The sequence below is a fragment of the Corythoichthys intestinalis genome, chromosome 1 (assembly GCF_030265065.1).
Source record: "Corythoichthys intestinalis isolate RoL2023-P3 chromosome 1, ASM3026506v1, whole genome shotgun sequence".
Lineage (NCBI taxonomy): Eukaryota > Metazoa > Chordata > Actinopteri > Syngnathiformes > Syngnathidae > Corythoichthys > Corythoichthys intestinalis.
The window spans coordinates 72,425,271-72,442,987 of NC_080395.1; the positions used below are offsets into that span (position 1 = coordinate 72,425,271).

Genomic DNA, 17,717 nt, shown 5'->3' on the forward strand with positions numbered 1-17,717 from the left:
AGAGAGCCATGACGTTATGTTCTTCACAAGTGTATGTAAACTTTTGACCACAACTGTATCTTTGTACTCCTCACCTGGTCTCCGCCACACATGCTTGAGACCATCGGAACTAAACAAATTAAACTTCGTCTCATCCATAGGATATGGTTCGCGTAATCCATGAGCTTTGTTGACATGTCTTCAGCAAACCGTTTGCAGGATTTCTTGTGTACCATCTTCACAAGAGGTTTCCTCCTAGGGTGACAGCCATGCACACCAATTTGATGTAGAGTGAGGCGTATGGTCCGAGCACTAACAGGCTGAGCCTCCACCTCTTCAATCTGCAGCAATGCTGACAGCACTCCTGTGACGATCTTTCAAAGAAAGCATTTGGATGTGACGCCCAGCACATGTGCTCAGTTTCTTTGGACGACCAACCTGAGGCCTGTTCTGAGTGGACCCTGCTCTTTTAAAACGCTGGACGGTCTTAGCCACTGTGCAGCAGCTCAGTTTCAGGGTGTTGGCGATCTTCTTGTAGCCTTGGCCATCTTCATGTAGCGCAACAATACGTCTTTTAAGATCCTCAGAGTTCTTTGCCATGTGGTGCCATGTCGGAACTTGCAATGACCAGTATGAGACAGTGTGAGAGCTGCACTATAAATTTGAACACACCTGCTCCCTATGCACACCTGGACCTAGTAACACTAACGAGTCACATGACATTTTGGAGGGGAAATGACAAGCAGTACTCAATTTGGACATTTAGGGATGTAGTTTCTAAGGGGTGTACTCACTTTTGTTGCCAGGTGTTTAGATATTAATGGCTATATTTTGAGTTATTTTGAGGGGAAAATGAATACTCTATTATATAAGCTGCACACAGACTACTTTCATAGTGTCAAAGTGTTATTTTGTCAGTGTTGTCCCATGAAAAGATATACTTAAATATCTGCCAAAATGTGAGGGGTGTACTCAATTTATGCCGAAATGTAAGGGGTGTACTCACTTTTGTGATACACTGTAAATATTCTTCATTTCTGTTGTTCTTTAAAACCAGAGTGATGTATTTAAAGAGGCCCTCAACTCATTTTCCAGTATTTTAAGCCATTTCATGCAGAAGACAGGTCAAAATCTGAGTGTGTTTGATTGCAATCCTGTTTGGAAGTTAAATCCTTCTGCAGACGGTAGGTTTTGAAATTGTGCTCTCTGTGACATCACACTGTGCCTCTTATGCAAGTACTTGTGCTCTTCATTCTATCTGCCGACTACTACTGGGAGTGTGGAGCACTGAGAAAAACCGCTTGGAGGTTGCCATTTCCTGGATCAAAATTTTGCCACATTTAGCATGTAAATAAAGCATAAACGCCTGTTTACTTGCCACCAATGGTCAGCCTCCTCATCTGGTTCCGGCTCCACCTTTCCCCCGCAAACTTCACACCGCAATGTTCACACAGCATAAAAGCACTTCCACTGGGTTGCTCAGCCTCCTCACCTGGTTCTCACTACATTTTCCGCCGCATGACCTCCACCCCGCAACGATTTTCACCGTTTCCACCGTATTCATCGATTCCTCCAAAAACTCAGGTGTGAACAGTCAGCCGTAAAAATCAGATTTAATCCGACTGGAATCAGATATGCCTGCAGTCTGAATGCAGCCAGTGAAGCATTGATGAATCTGCAGAGAGCGCTAAAATGGTGCTGGTGACCTTTTATGTTACAGTCGTGCGATTAATTATTTTAGAAAAGCTTGCTGGAACAGGACAGCTTATGCACGCAGCCATATTGGTTCAGCACTGGGTGGTGTCATGACAAGGCGTCCTTGACAGGCCAATCTACAGTCCATGAGAAATGCCACCGGCAGACCCATTTCACCAGGGATTTTGAGGTACCATCACATAATTAGCTTATGGATGTAGCAATCACAAGTGAAAAAACAAGGATAAGCACTACTTTCCATGTGTGGAAGACTGTGTGGGTTTCTTAGATCAGTGTTTTTCAACCTTTTTTGAATCACGGCACGTTTTTACATTGGAAAAAATCTCGCGGCACACCACAAACCAAAAAATTCCAAAATTATTTTCTGTGCAGTATATTTAATTATAAAATTATTTCTCAGTATGTATACTTACTCAGTGTGCAACTTGAGCCTGTTTAGATGGACACAAAGTCGATATCCTTATTCTTCAACAGCTCTCAGTCTTCCTCTGTTTTTATCATTTATTTTTTTGTATTCATAGCATTTAGGCTTGAAAAAGCTCAGAATTATCAGACGGGGACTTGAGCAATGTCTTTAACCTCATCAGGGCCAAGCATCTCACAGACAATGGCTTTGCAGGCAGGTAGTATTAATTCATGTCTGTCACGGTGTGGGTTTGAGGGCTTTCTCATTTACCTTCATAGTTTTTATCAAAAAAGTTGCCTGTTTCTCTGCGTTTTCAAGAACAATATACAATATAGTCCCTCGAGTTGTTTTGAAGCGACGGGTGTTTCGTTTGGAGATGACGTTTAAGCTTGCTTGGTACCATGGCACTGTTGGTTGGAATGGATAGCTGCTCGTGTCACGTTCAAAAACTGCTCGGATTTTTAGCCATTAGCCGCCTTGCTGTTCTCAACAATGTGTTAGAATAAAACACGGGGATTATTGACGGTCGTCATATTTGGATAAAATAAAAAGGACACTTTCGAGTATATCGACACATGACGAGTCAAACCAAATGATGTGCAGTAGACGTGATGGGGTGCACATTGTCGCGGACAGCATGATGGCTAGAAATCCGAGCAGTTTTTGAACGCGACAAATGCAATACTTCGCTCATCTGAAAACAACCGAGAACTTTCTACCTATTCCTACTTTCGGTCCTACTGCAACTCCGCCCAACGACGTAAAAAAAATATTTTTATAGCCCCGAATGGGGAAATAGAAAGGAGAGGAGTCGGTGATGAATTTCCCACATTATTGTGGCAACAACGGAAAATAATAAACAAAATAACAGCAGTATCAGCAACATGCGACCGCTAACTTCGCTCACAGGCCGTTCTCCCTCCCTCTTTGCTTGTTTCCTGCTACGTCCCCACTCTGCAGTCTGATGGACCCTTCAAGGGCATGCACCCAGTTATGGACATAACAATATATATATTATATATACTGTACATATAAATGCGACATTAGATAATTTCTCGGGGCACACGAGAGTGATTGAAAAACACTATAGATGGATATTTTTATAGCCTTGCAATGGAGGGCTTAAACCCAGATAATCCCTCCAAAAAAGGGAGAATGATTCTTCAACCGATACTGACGACCTCATTACCAGTGTTGTTAACCTTACTGAAAAAAAGTAATTAATTATAGTTACAAATTACTTCTCCCAAAAAGTAATTGTGTTAGTAACTCAATTACCTGAATGTAAGAGTAATTAGTTACTTGGCAAAGTAATTGGTGATAATTACTTTTTTTTTTTTCTTCCAAACAATTGGCCCGAGCCCAATTCTTTACCCTAATTTACCCTTTACCCTGAATCAACTGTTAAAAGTTTGTAACCCTTACTTTCCGTTGCTGTGAGGCTGTGGGTCAATCGGGTTACAGTTTAATTGTTGTGGTGCCTTTACTCCGTCTTCTCTACTAAAATAATGACCGACACGGCAGGACAGTCTTAACTCTGCGTCTTTATTCTCGCAGCGCGGCGCCAGGAACTCTCGTGTTACACTTAAACACGTCCTCTAACGACACAACCTAGGAGGAACTAATATTCAACTAGGAACAAAAATTATACAACATAAAATATTAAATATGAATGAACAAAGCATCACATTCGAAAATATTAATGCATAATAAAATAAATGATATCCGATATAAATAAAATATATTGGAAATGAGCCAAAACACCAATAATGAAATTATAATAATAATGCACAATTCCTGCTTACAAGTTATTAAAATTGCTCCCATTATTGCATTAGTTCCCTTCTCTCTACTTTCAACATATGAAAGTTTTAAAACTGTTTCATCATTTAAAGATAGATTCAAGTCAAGATGTTGCCGATTTAGAAGTATTTTAGATAAAAAGTTACTTAGGTTCGCGAGGAAGGTTCTCTACAACAGAGCCGTCCTAAACAGTCTACTGCTTTAAGATGGCGGCTGTTTACTAACTCATCTAGTGCCGTGTCTGTCATTTTGCATCTAGTTATATCTATATACAGTATATCTGATATCTACCGTGTCTACCATATCTACCATAACATGCGGGCGTAGTTTGTAGGCTATCGACTACAACATGTATTATTGGAGCTACCTAGCATCGCGTTTGCTCGGCGTCACAACTTTCTTGCCTCCTCCCCACTCCTGCTCTGCGCTGTCATCTCGGTGAGTCCGTCTCCCTCAGACTTTTCGACCAATATAATAACGCATAGTAACGCATGCCTTTCCGTCCTCAGTAACGGTAACGGCGTTGCCAAGATGAGAAAAGTATTTAGATTACCCACTACTGAAAAAAATAACGCCGTTATATTACGCTCGAGCGTTTACGTCACAGCAGCACGGGATCATGCGAGATTTGCGACAATGCAGCCATTTTGGAAGCACGTCTGCATCACGGGACATTTAAACTTAACGGCAAATACAATTCAACTACGAGTGCGAAAGATGGAAAAAAGTAAGGAAAACTTGCCAGTTCGATACAGAGACAAACTTTTTACCATGGCGAAGGACAGATATGTGAGCAATTTTAAAGATGTGAACAATGTTGACCCTTACGAGCAAGCCGAACACAAATGGAATAAAGATGTCAACAAGCTTCCACCACTACGCGAAATGGACATCATGCTGTATTTAGTGTTTGGTGTAAGTTACTACACTCAGCAATTCCGAAGCTACAAATCGCTACAAAGCTACGAAAAGTTTTGCTGTGGATGGGTGCAGGATCTGCACATTATGACCATAGCAAACGGCAACACCATCTTTCTAGCAAAGGTAGGCAATGTGTGATTACATTAGTCTGTGACCACGGATGTACAAATTTTTGGTTGCAGAAAATGTAGCCTGTGTACAAATTCTTTGCCACTCTCTCACGTCAAAATATTACAGCTTTTTCATTTAGCAACGACAGGAATTATGTCTTATGAAGACAATGCAATGACAATGACAAGACAATGTAGCTATAGCTAACAACAGGCCGACTTAGGGCATAAAGTTACCGAAATTTGCGTGAACAAACGAAATTAACTTACCGGAGTGGAAGTGCATAGAGCAAACTCTGTGTGTAACTGGAGAATCAAACGTTATGCCCTTCCTTCTGATGGAGGCCACCCATGCCATTTTTTGATGTTTGGTAAGTTCAGATATGACCTTTCCCTCGCCTTTTCTCCATGTAGGGATCCGGCAAAAACTCAATGGTGTTCCGTCGAGCTGTACATTCTCCTTTCTATTCGATCGGTTGTTGCAATTCTTTAACGCACAGTAATTTCCAACCATTTTTAAAGAGCGACCTGTGGCGAAATGCCTCACTGTTTATGTTTCCCGCTTCCAAAATGGCGATAGCGGCGGAAACCTCGCAAGTGCCACGTCATACGCTCGAGCCTAATCGTAACGCCGTTATTAACAACACTGCTCATTACCACGGACATCCCGGTAATATCCTGGAGCCCATTAAAAAAAAATAAAAAATTGACATCCTTGGCGTTCTTCGCAACGAAAACAGGGACCGGAAGATAAGTTTGGAGAGAGTTTACCAAAAGTTGAGGAAGCTTCTCCGGGATGACACCAGGCTGCGTTGTTCCTGCTCGGCTGACTCAGCAGAGTGAGTTTGAAAAACAACTAAAACATTTGCAGCCACCGCAATGAAACCAAATGGATAAGGGCCCTGTGCACGAAAAAGCCTCCCTTTGATTGCTGGCTTCCTGGCCAATAGCAAAATACGATTAAAACTGTGTTTTGCACTTTTTGGTTCATTTTATAAACAAAAGGACTACGAGTTTTGGCTAAGTGAAATCCAATCTATCAAATTCAGAAAAGTACCCCTTGGCATGATATGGGGACTTTAAAGTGCATGGTGATAATTATTGCTTTTCAACGTGCTTATTTAACTCAAATATGAACCTAATTAATTCAAGTTTGAATCAAATAATTTACGGGAAAAAAGACCTGTCCCTTTTTTTCTATTTCAGTGAGTTGGGAACCCCACGAGACACCGGATGTGACGGCAACAGTTAACTGTGTCTTGTTGAGGGATGGTAGATTTACTTGAGTGGTAATTGTGGTTTTAGTCTTCTTCAAGCACTCGACCAATACGGGCTGAAAAGTGCTTTGACACATGTTCATTTCACCAGCATCTTGTTAACGCTAACCTGAGAGAAGAGGCCTTGAAGATCCCTTCGGATGCACAGATATCGCTTGATGAAGAGACCTCTCAATTGGTGCCAGATAAGCCTCCATCCAGTCAAGGTGACACCATGGCCAGTTTCACTTAGCAAGTTGGTAACCTGTTGTTCTATGACAGCAGTGAATATTTCCATATCAATCTCACGGCATCAAATCAATCCCAACTAGACATTTTCTGGTTGTCATGGAAGATGTTCTTAGGCGTACTTAGTACAGCACTTAACTGTGATCTGGTGTGGAAGTTATTTAGGGACGCACCCTATTGAGTGTAAAGACAGTGGACAGTGACAGCGAGACGCTACATTTATTTTAACTGGAAGGGTGAGTGACCCTCATTGGCTATCATTGACAATGATATTTGCCACCAATGGAAGTGAATGAGTTGATATGCCATTCAGTTAGAAAGAGACAGTAAGGTGGCAATACAGTCAAAGGAGTGCAGGGTCGTATGCAGTGACTCCAAATCAAAGTATGGCAAAATAGACTAACCTATAGCAATTGGACAAATTACACAACATTATCCTTTTCATTCTGTATTTTTTTAGCGCCTCTCTAGTGTGGCGAACTATGCTCAGGGGTGGCTAACCTGAGTTCTCGCTCTTTAAAAAAAAACAAAAAACAAAAAAAAAACCACAATTCTAACTTTATTACTATTATCTGTTACATATGTATTCACTGTGAATTTTTAGAATAATTAATTTCTATTTAAATTACCAGTGTTCAGTTAATTCTCTCTTTTAAACAATTGCAGTTTAAACTTGAAATTCAATACTCATTAACCTTTTTTTTTTCAAATGGATCAATAAACACACCAGTTATGTAGGAACTATATACTAGCACCCCCATGGTGGCCGAAAATGCCATGTATGTAATTTTTTTCAAATCTAAGAATTCAAAAGTGACAACAACTACAGAGCGAGAACCAAGGATCGAAGATGTGGACCGTGAAACGCCGGAGAAAACCGCCAAAATGGTGAGCGGGGTTTTAGTTTGTCCCACTAAAGAGGCTAATTGTACTACAGAACCACAACAGGGCGTACCGTATTCTATGGACGATGTCCTTGGCCAAATGCATGCAGTGGGGCAAATAAGTATTAAGTCAACCACTAATACTGCAAGATCCCACACTTGAAAATATTAGAGAGGCCTGTAAATTGTCAACATGGGTAGACCTCAACCATGAGAGACAGAATGTGGAAAAAAAGAACAGAAAATCAAATTTTTTAAAGAATTTATTTGCAAATCATGGTGGAAAATAAGTATTTGGTCAATACCAAAAGTTCAGCACAATACTTGTGGGGAGAACAATATTCTACCCACTGAATAACGGAGGCCAAACGTTTTCTGTAACTCTTCACAAGCTTTTCACACACTGTTGCTGGTATTTTGGCCCATTCCTCAATGCAGATCTCCTCTAGAGCAGTGATGTTTTGGGGCTGTCATTGGGCAACATGGACTTTCAACTCCCTTCAAAGATTTTCAATGGGGTTGAGATCTGGAGACTGGCTAGGCCACTCCAAGACCTTGAAATGCTTCTTACGAAGCCACTCCTTTGTTGCCCTGGCTGTGTGTTTGGGATCATTGTCATGCTGAAAGACCCAGTCACGTTTCATCTTCAATGTGCTTGCTGATGATTCTTTCCTTTACACAGATCAGTCGTCCTGATCCCTTTGCAGAAAAACAGCTCCAAAGTATGATGTGTCCACCCCCATGCTTCACAGTGGGTATGGTGTTCTTCAGATGCAATTCAGTATTCTTTCTCTTCCAAACACGAGAACCTGTGTTTCTACCAAAAAGCTATATTTTGGTTTCATCTGACCATAACACAGTCCTCTTCTAGATCATCCAAATGCTCTCTAGCGAACCGCAGACGGGCCTGGATGTGTACTGGCTTCAGCAGGGGGACACATCTGGCCGTGCAGGATTTGAGTCCCTGGAGGCGCATTGTGTTACAGATAGTAGCCTTGTTACTGTGTTCCCAGCTCTCTGTAGGTCATTCACTAGGTCCCCCCGTGTGGTTCTGGGATTTTTGCTCACCGTTCTTGTTATCATTTTGACACCACGTGGTGAGATCTTGCATAGAGATCCAGATCGAGGGAGATTATCAGTGGTCTTGTATGTCTTCCATTTTCTAATAATTGTTCCCACCGTTGATTTCTTTACACCAAGCGGAGAGTGAAGAGTTACAGAAAACGTTTGGCCTCTGTTATTGCCAACAAAGGGTACAAAACAAAGTATTGAGATGAACTTTTGATATTGACCAAATACTTATTTTCCACCATGATTTGCAAATAAATTCTTTAAAACTCAAACAATGTGATTTTCTGGGGGTTTTGTTCCACATTCTGTCTCTCATGGTTGAGGTTTACCCATGTTGACAATTACAGGCCTCTCGAATCTTTTCAAGTAGGTGAACTTGCACAATTGCGTGCCGAGCGTGCCCAATCACATTCAGTCGCGCGTGAGCCCCATCAAATACGCGACAGCCACGCAGACGAGCGGAGACCCACCCCAGGGCCACGGCCCCCACCCAGGCAGCCCGGGGAGGGAGGGCAAGCGGGAGGGAGGGGGGGGCGCTGCCCATCCCTCCTCCCGCAGCCCAGTAAAGGAGCCATCGTCACCCCCCCGTGATCCAGGGTGGTCCCTCGGGCACACCACCAACCCCACGTCCTCCCCAACCCCACCCACCCGGCCCACAAGACACAACCACCGAACCGGCACAGCACGCCACGGGACCCCCAATGGCCCACCAAGCCCAGGGCAGGGCAGTGTCCCCTGCCGGAACAGGCGACACCCAGCCACCGGCGTCCAGCCAATGATCCGCAACGGAGCGCAGGGCAAATACCCAGGCAGAGAAGAGATGGGAAGGCGGAAGCAGCAGAACGCCGAGGAGCCGCCACTGGGCGACGTGAGATCGGAGCCCCAACCTCCCTCCACTCCCTTGGCCGGCAGCCCTAGGCAGAGGGGAGGCCATGCCCCAGGAGCCATGCCATAGAGAGAAAGGGTGGCTGCCAGATCCCCTGCTGGCAGCCATTACCCAGCACCGTGATGGGATGGCGTGGGGAGGGTAGAGCAACGTATGCATTAAAATAGGAGAGCTCAGCTTGGGGCAGTGGGACTGCTGCATTGAATTTCTACCGAGCCACCCGTCCCACTGCCCTTTGCTGGAGTATGATGTGTGTGATGCGTCAAAAAAGGTCCCACCGGTCCCATTCATCCCACAACCTTGGTGTGTGATGCAATTACAATCAAGGGGGAGCTTGGGCGGGACTGTATGGCCCTGTCTCAACTCTCCCCGGAGGACTGAATGAGTATGTAGGTGCCAGGGTGAAAGATATTTACAATGCAAAGTGAGGAGTGTGTGAATTAAGTAACCCCCGGTGAGGAAAGCGTGAATTAAGTAACCCCCGGCGCACCCGCATCAGCCCACCCTTGCCCCCGCCACCCGAGCACCCACCCCGCACCCCGAACAGGCGCTACACCAGGCGCAGGAGACCTGGGGATGCCCACCCCACCGGCAAGGGACAGCAAACCCCACCCAAGGCCCCAAGGGCCCAAATTTTATTGCTGACACTGTGTTTTGGGGTCATTAACATGTTTTGCCCTCTCTGCCACAGAAGTCAAACTCCACCTATGCTATGGGCCCAAATTAATAACTTTAAAGTCGGCAAAAATGAAATAATACCCCCATAATTCAGAGGACGATATTAAGAGGAAGTTATTTTTAAAACAAACGTTTTTTCAAATGCCATACGAGGCAGATTGGTGGAGTAAATTAACTTTAGATCTTAAGCAAAAAAAATAATTAAAAAATGCCCGAGTTGCACTCTGCATGTGAAAGCTGTCCAGAAAGTACAGTGGGGCAAATAAGTATTTAGTCAACCACCAATTGTGCAAGTTCTCCCACTTGAAAAGATTAGAGGGCTGTAATTGTCAGCATGGAAATCACATTGTTTGATTTTTAAAGAGTTTATTTGCAAATCATGGTGTTAAATAAGTATTTGGTCAATACCAAAAGTTCATCTCAATACTTTGTTATGTACCCTTTGTTGGCAAATATTGAGCAATTATTAGAAAATGGAAGACATACAAGATCACTGATAATCTCCCTTGATCTGGGGCTCCACGCAAGATCTCACCCCGTGGTGTCAAAATGATAACAAGAACGGTGAGCAAAAATCCCAGAACCACACGGGGGACCTAGTGAATGACCTACAGAGAGCTGGGACCACAGTAACAAGGCTAGTATCAGTAACACAATGCGCCACCAGTGACTCAAATCCTGCACTGCCAGACGTGTCCCTCTGCTTAAGCCAGTACACGTCCAGGCCCGTCTGCGGTTCGCTAGAGAGCATTTGGATGATCCAGAAGAGGACTGGGAGAATGTGTTATGGTCAGATGAAACCAAAATAGAATTTGGAGGAGAAAGAATACTGAATTGCATCCAAAGAACACCATACACACTGTGAAGCATGGGGGTGGAAACATCATGCTTTGAGGCTGTTTTTCTGCAAAGGGACGAGGACGACTGATCTGTGTAAAGAAAAGAATGAATGGGGCCAGGTATCAAGAGATTTTGAGTGAAAATCTCCTTCCATCAGCAAGGCCATTGAAGATGAGACGTGGCTGGGTCTTTCAGCATGTCAATGATCCCAAACACACAGCCAGGGCAAAAAAGGAGTGGCTTCGTAAGAAGCATTTCAAGGTCCTGGAGTGACCTAGCCAGTCTCCAGATCTCAACCCCATAGAAAATCTGTGAAGTCCGTGTTGCCCGACAACAGCCCCAAAACATCACTGCTCTAGAAGAGATCTGCATGGAGGAATGGGCCAAATACCAGCAACAGTGTGTGAAAAGCTTGTGAAGAGTTACAGAAAATGTTTGGCCTCCGTTATTGCCAACAAGGCGTACATAACAAAGTATTGAGATTAACTTTTGGTATTTTCCAAATACGTATTTTCATACAAATAAGAGAAACAACAGTCTCATTTGACTGAAGAAGCATCTCCACTATCTGAATAGTTTTTGGAGGGAGTTTCCACCCAACGACCCTTGTTGACAGATGATTTCTTGCAAGGGAATCACAAACTTGAAGCAATAATAACGGCATTCAACACCAATTCAAATCCCACAATAATACTTTCCTCATTAGTTCTTGTTGCTTGAATTGGTGAAGCCTGCTAGGATGGGAGGTAAAAACATTGTCCCAAACAACCAGAAAAGTCCAGTTGCGATCAATTCAATGTCCTGGGTCTGATAGCACTACATTTTCAAGTAGTAGGTGTTAGGCATGCAATACGTGTTCAGTTCCAATTCAATGATAAATTTCAAACTCGAGTACTTTATCTTTTGGAATCAGGTCCAGCTCCTCATAACCTAAAACAGCGTAATCTACATACAATGAGTTACTGGGATGTCAATCTCTTCCTCTGTTTGTCAATTGAAAAGGAGCGAGTTTTAATTTTTGTCACTGTACTTTAAAGTCATAAAAAGCTTTTCCTTTCTGGCAGCTTAATGGGAAATAGTATTAAGTCAGTGGTTGCGCTAATATGTGACACACACACACACAAAAGCAAACACACAGACATACACACCAATGTTTTGACTCTCTCCTGTCCTTTCTGGAGGATCAGTCTGCCGAGCTGGTTCCACATTATCCTCAGAGTCCTTCACCACTCGAAGGAATATCTGAAAAATATATTACGCTTTTCTACTAATGAAGTAGGACTGTACTTTTTGGACATTGAAGGGGAAGTTCAAAATTTTTGACGAGGCTTAATTTTCAAGGTACCGAGGGGTTTAATTAGTCAGTTCGGTTGGTTTTAACAAATTCCGTGCAGTTTGTTAGTTATTTGTTAAATTCTGAATCTCCCCTTTAAGTTGTCGTAGTACAGTAATTTTGAGTACCAATGTTACTCCATGGCAAGGCCGGCCCAGCCTATCCGCAGACTATGCAGCTGCTTAGGACCACCACTAGGGGGCCCCCAATCTGGCAACCTCATTTTATACGTTGTTATAATAAAGCACCGTGAATAATGTGGTGCACATTGCCGTTTATCTATGCAAACATTCATTTTCTTGTCATTACAATCTGGCAACATGGGGAGTGACGTTGAACCTGCTTTGCGATGATTGGTGCTCGAACTTGCTCGGAAAATAGATGCACGAATATGTCGAAGAGAATTTATCCTTCGGGAGCAGAGAAATGAAAGAAGAAGAAAATCGGAGAAGAAAAGAAACAATGGAGGTGGATGATCACAACTTGGCATTCCTGCTCTTTTCTTTTCCACACATTTTTCTTGAACCTTCAAACTACGTCTCAATAATATGCTTCAATTCAGTGCCCATTTGGGTCCTCCCGTCACGGACGAGGTGGAGATGAACGTTTTTTACAGAACTCGTCTTCTGAGTTGTCTCCGATCAGCCAGCTTCCGGGCTGGCCCCTCCCAACTCAGTGCCGACCGAACATGAGTACTGTATATAAAAATGCGTAGAGGAAAATTAAATACCGAAAAGTGACCTGCGTGGTACCCCCAGTCAACGAGGCGCGATCAGTTTTTGTCCCAGACATTTCTTCCTGTCAAAAGTGTTGCATCCCAAGTAATGATGTCAGGCTTCCGTTGTTTTATAAAGATTTATTTCAATCACAACATGGCGCCTGCACGTAAAAGCAGCGCGTGCTCTCCCTTCCACTCTCGGTCCTGTGTGATGCGTTTAATTGCAATCACGAAAAAAACAGTGATCACAAAATAATGACAGTGTAGAAGGAGTAGCAATTTACAAATTTTCCGTGGGCTAGGAATGAGTTTCCGTTTCAGAGATAAACCACGAATGCGATGACGTAACACATGAGGCTTCTCCTTTTTACACATGCGTAGTTTGCGCAAATGCAGGCGTACCTCGCAGAAGCGGGGAAGCCCTTAAACGCACCTTTAACGAAGTGTGGACAGGTACAACAATAGTCGGCAAAATAACCTGGAGAAAATGATCTGTCCTAGTGAAGACGTAGCCATAGTCATTTCATTTATATCGGACATTTTTATCAAGTAGTATCAGCCTACGGTACTTAATTAGTTGCATTCCCCAGAGTACACGTTTTTGTTGACGAATATTTTCCTGGGCTGAATTTTGTTCCATGTAATAATATTTTGTACTTTGGATCATTCAAAGGAGCTATTGAAGAGTATCTTTGAATTGCAGGTGGAGTGCCGTCCTCTTCACAAGATGATGATTTCCCCAAATGTACACTCATCGGCTACTTTATTAGGTACACCTGTCCAAATGATCGTTAACACTTAATTTCTAATCAGCCAATCACATGGCGGCAACTCAGTGCATTTAGGCATGTAGACATGGTTTAAGACAATCTCCTGCAGTTCAAACCGAGCAACAGTATGGGGAAGAAAGGTGATTTGAGTGAGTTTGAACGTGGCATGGTTGTTGGTGACAGAAGGGCTGCTCTAAGTATTTCAGAAACTGCTGATCTACTGGGATTTTCACGCACAACCATCTCTAGGGTTTACAGAGAATGGTCCGAAAAAGAAAAAATATCCAGTGAGCGGCAGTTCTGTGGGCAGAAATGCCTTGTTGATGCCAGAGGAGAGTGGCCAGACTGGTTCGAGCTGATAGAAAGGCAACCGTGACTCAATTAACCACCTGTTACAAACAAGGTAGGCAGAAGAGCATCTCTGAATGCACAGTACGTCAAACTTTGAGGCAGATGGGCTACAGCAGCAGAAGACCACACCGGGTGCCACTCCTTTCAGCTAAGAACAGGAAACTGAGGCTACAATTTGCACAAGCTCATTGAAATTGGACAATAGAAGATTGGAAAAACGTTGCCTGGTCTGAGTAGTCTCAATTTCTGCTGCGACATTCGGATGGTAGGGTCAGAATTTGGCGTCAACAACATGAAAGCATGGATCCATCCTGCCTTGTATCAACGGTTCAGGCTGGTGGTGGTGGTGTAATGGTGTGGGGAATATTTTCTTGGCACTCTTTGAGCCCCTTGGTACCAATTGAGCATCATTGGAACGCCAAAGCCTACCTCAGTAGTGTTGCTGACCATGTCCATCCCTTTATGACCACAATGTACCCAACTTCTGATGGCTACTTTCAGCAGGATAATGTCATAAAGCTGGAATCATCTCAGACTGGTTTCTTGAACATGACAATGAGTTCACTGTACTCAAATGGCCTCCACAGTCACCAGATCTCAATCCAATAGAGCATCTTTGGGATGTGGTGGAACGGGAGATTCGCATCATGGATGGATGTGCAGCCACCAAATCTGCACCAACTGTGTGATGCCATCATGTCAATATGGACCAAACTCTGAGGAATGCTTCCAGCACCTTGTTGAATCTATGCCACGAAGAATTGTGGCAGTTCTGAAGGCAAAAGGGGGTCCAACCCATTGCTAGCATGGTGTACCTAATAAAGTGGACGGTGAGTGTACAATTCAAGGTAATGCTTGGCAATGTCATGTACATAGTTAGGTGATCAAGAATAAAGAAAGATGCACATAAATTTACAATTTGACTACATTTTTACAAAAATATGGGTTCCTTGGCATTATTTTGCTTAGGGCCCCCTAATGGCCCGTGGAGTCTGTTTTGTCACTAAAGGACGTCAGCAACTTTCTGTGTTGTCGTATTACGTATGCGCAGTTTACGGAAAGAAAAAAAAAAGAGCTCGGTTCCGCATGTTTAATAGGAGCATGTTTTGTGTGACCATTGTTGACACTTAGAATTGGAGTGTTTTTTCGTTTGTATATTTAGCCAGGGGTTCTGTAATATTAGCATGCCTCTATGGCTAGGTTCATACTACAGGTCTTAATGCACAAATCCGACTTTTTGTCATATCCGTTTTTTGGGCGCGCCCGTTCAGACTGCCTTTGTCCATTGAGACCATTCAAGTATTACGCATGCGCTCTATTTCGCAGTCCAAATCGTGCTGAGCAAGAAGACCCGCATGCGCAGAAGCATCAAAACAAATGACACGTCATCCGTCATTCCAGGGATATCATATTTTGCTTTTCAACAAGAGGACACAAATAACATACATAAATAACATAAATAATACCCGTTTAGGCTTATATTCAAAGTTTATATGGATGGATAGCATGCATGCACTGTCCGAGCATGTCACACACACATATGGGTAGTTTGCTCCGACTCTCGGCCATGTAGGTAATGTTGAAATATTGCTCACATAGAGCAGAGAGAAAACCGATCATTCTCAGGCTTATCCTCAACCCATTTTTAGTTTTTATGACTGTTGTAAAAAAAAAAGCTGTGTTCACTGCAAGCTAGGCGCTAATAACGCACAACTGCACCGCTACCATAGCGTCTCTCTCGCTATTTGATCACGTAATTGCTGCATGAATTCCAATTTCGTAGACTGGCAGTACAGACCGCCGCGACAGTCTGGAAAAATGTGGCCCAGATCGGATTTGAACCTCATACGAAAGTGACACAGAGCAGATTTGAAATGGTCCAGTTCTATCTGACTTGTCACGTTCAGACCATCAAGTTAATGCCTGACTCGAGTCGGAAAAACGCAAAAAAATCGGATTCATGCATTAAGACCTTTAGTAAGAACCTAGCCTAAGATTACACATCGCTTTATCTAAATATTAAATGTTCGTCATCGAGGCCTACACCAAACTCATTCAGTTCAGGACGGACAGGAAAAAATGCCAGAGAAAATGGATGCTAACAAACCTGCTAAGTCTGTGGAGGCTAACGCGAGCCAGCACGTTGCATATACGGCAAAAGCATGGATGAAATGTTGCAAACAATTCTTCAGTCAAACCAGAAAGTACATTATTGTTATTACACTTGAAACATCAATCAGAGGCCTGAGTGCTCAACTAACTCAGCTGGAAAAGAGGGTTGTTGACGCTGAGGATCGTATAACCAAAACATCGATGCTCATGGCAAAGCAATCAGCTTCCTCCTACAACATAAGGGGGAACTAAAGGAACGATGTGAGGACCTTCAGACTCGAGTGAGGCGGGAGAACATGAGGCTATACCAAGTCCCCGAAGGAAGCGAGGGAAAAGATATGGCTCCCTTTGTCAAAAAGCTACTATCAAAAAGCTACTATCGGGGGTCCTGACAGGCCTTCCGCTGAAAGAAGCCGACATCACAATCGGCAATGCGCATAGGGCGCTCATGCTGAAACCGAAGGAAAATGACCCTCCTTGCTCCATTGTGATTACATTTTCAGATTACACAGTAATAAGAACTGATTTTGCAACACACCTGGAGGCAGCGCATTGTGTAGATGGGACGAAAGGCAACTATTGGTTGATGATGATTACTCACTGGATCTGCAGGGGAAACGCGCTCAGGTCAGATACATCGTGAAACAACTAAAGTAAAAAAATATCAAAGCGAAGTGCCTGTATCCCGCCCGCCTGAGGCTGACCGTCAGCTCCAAGGAAAATCTTTCCAGACTGCAGGAACTGAGTATTAAGTTTGCGTAGACGAGCGGGATAAAGTGGAGAGAGAGCTGGCAAGACACCGTTGGGAGAGCAGCAACGCCAAAAGACGTGGCCGTGGAGCAAAGAGATTCACTGAAGAGGACTGCAGGGGTTTTTTTCCCCTGACATGTTTCTTCTCTTGAAATGACTGGGAGCAAAGTCTGGGCTTCCCTGCTAAAGCTGCTGACCCCGCGAACCGACCCGGATTAAGCAGCAGATGATGGATGGATGGATGTAATGTCTAATACCTGCTATTATCTACAAATGGTTTTGAAACTTATTTTTACTGCAGCTGCCTTGCTTAGCTGTACATACAGTATATATATATATATATATATATATATATATATATATATATAAACAGTGGGGAGAACAAGTATTTGATACACAGTCAATGGGAAAACCCATTGGCAGTGTATCAAATACTTGTTCTCCCCACTGTATACACACACACACCCATAAGCGATGTGACCGATTTTCGGCCGCAAATTTTCAGCACATCTACATATATCTACATCTATATATATCTACATACATACTGGGCTTTGGCATGTGCATGAGACAAGGCGAATGTGTTTTTTAATTAGGGAAAAGGTTTTCTTACATCCTCCAGTTTACTGTCAGACAGACCATAGCTGGTAGTTCCAAATGTGCTGAGATTCTGATTCAGTTCAGACAGGAGGGCAGCCATCCGCCTTGGCTCACAGTCTTCCTGGGGTATATTTATTGTCACCTCATAACATAACTCCATCAGCTTTGCTGTGGGAAAGTGGCGATGAACCATGGACTGTAGCGCAGCCAAACCTTCACATATGTAAAGAAGATAATCAGCTCATATGTCAAAAGAACAAAGACAATATTTCAAACTGCAGTTG

General features: G+C 43.3%; 1 protein-coding gene across 13 annotated transcripts in view; it reads right to left on the bottom strand.

Moving 5' to 3' along the window:
* LOC130917366 (phospholipid-transporting ATPase ABCA1-like) overlaps window positions 1-17,717 on the bottom strand; it is a 321,379-nt gene that overhangs the window by 133,433 nt on the left and 170,229 nt on the right. For all 13 annotated transcript variants that reach the window (XM_057838802.1, XM_057838715.1, XM_057838723.1 and 10 more), the window contains 3 exons: window positions 17,447-17,646; window positions 11,948-12,041; window positions 6,322-6,464 (listed from right to left, as the gene is read on the bottom strand). In XM_057838802.1, the coding sequence (XP_057694785.1) occupies window positions 6,322-6,464; window positions 11,948-12,041; window positions 17,447-17,646 (437 nt within the window). The remainder of the gene's footprint in view (window positions 1-6,321; window positions 6,465-11,947; window positions 12,042-17,446; window positions 17,647-17,717) is intronic.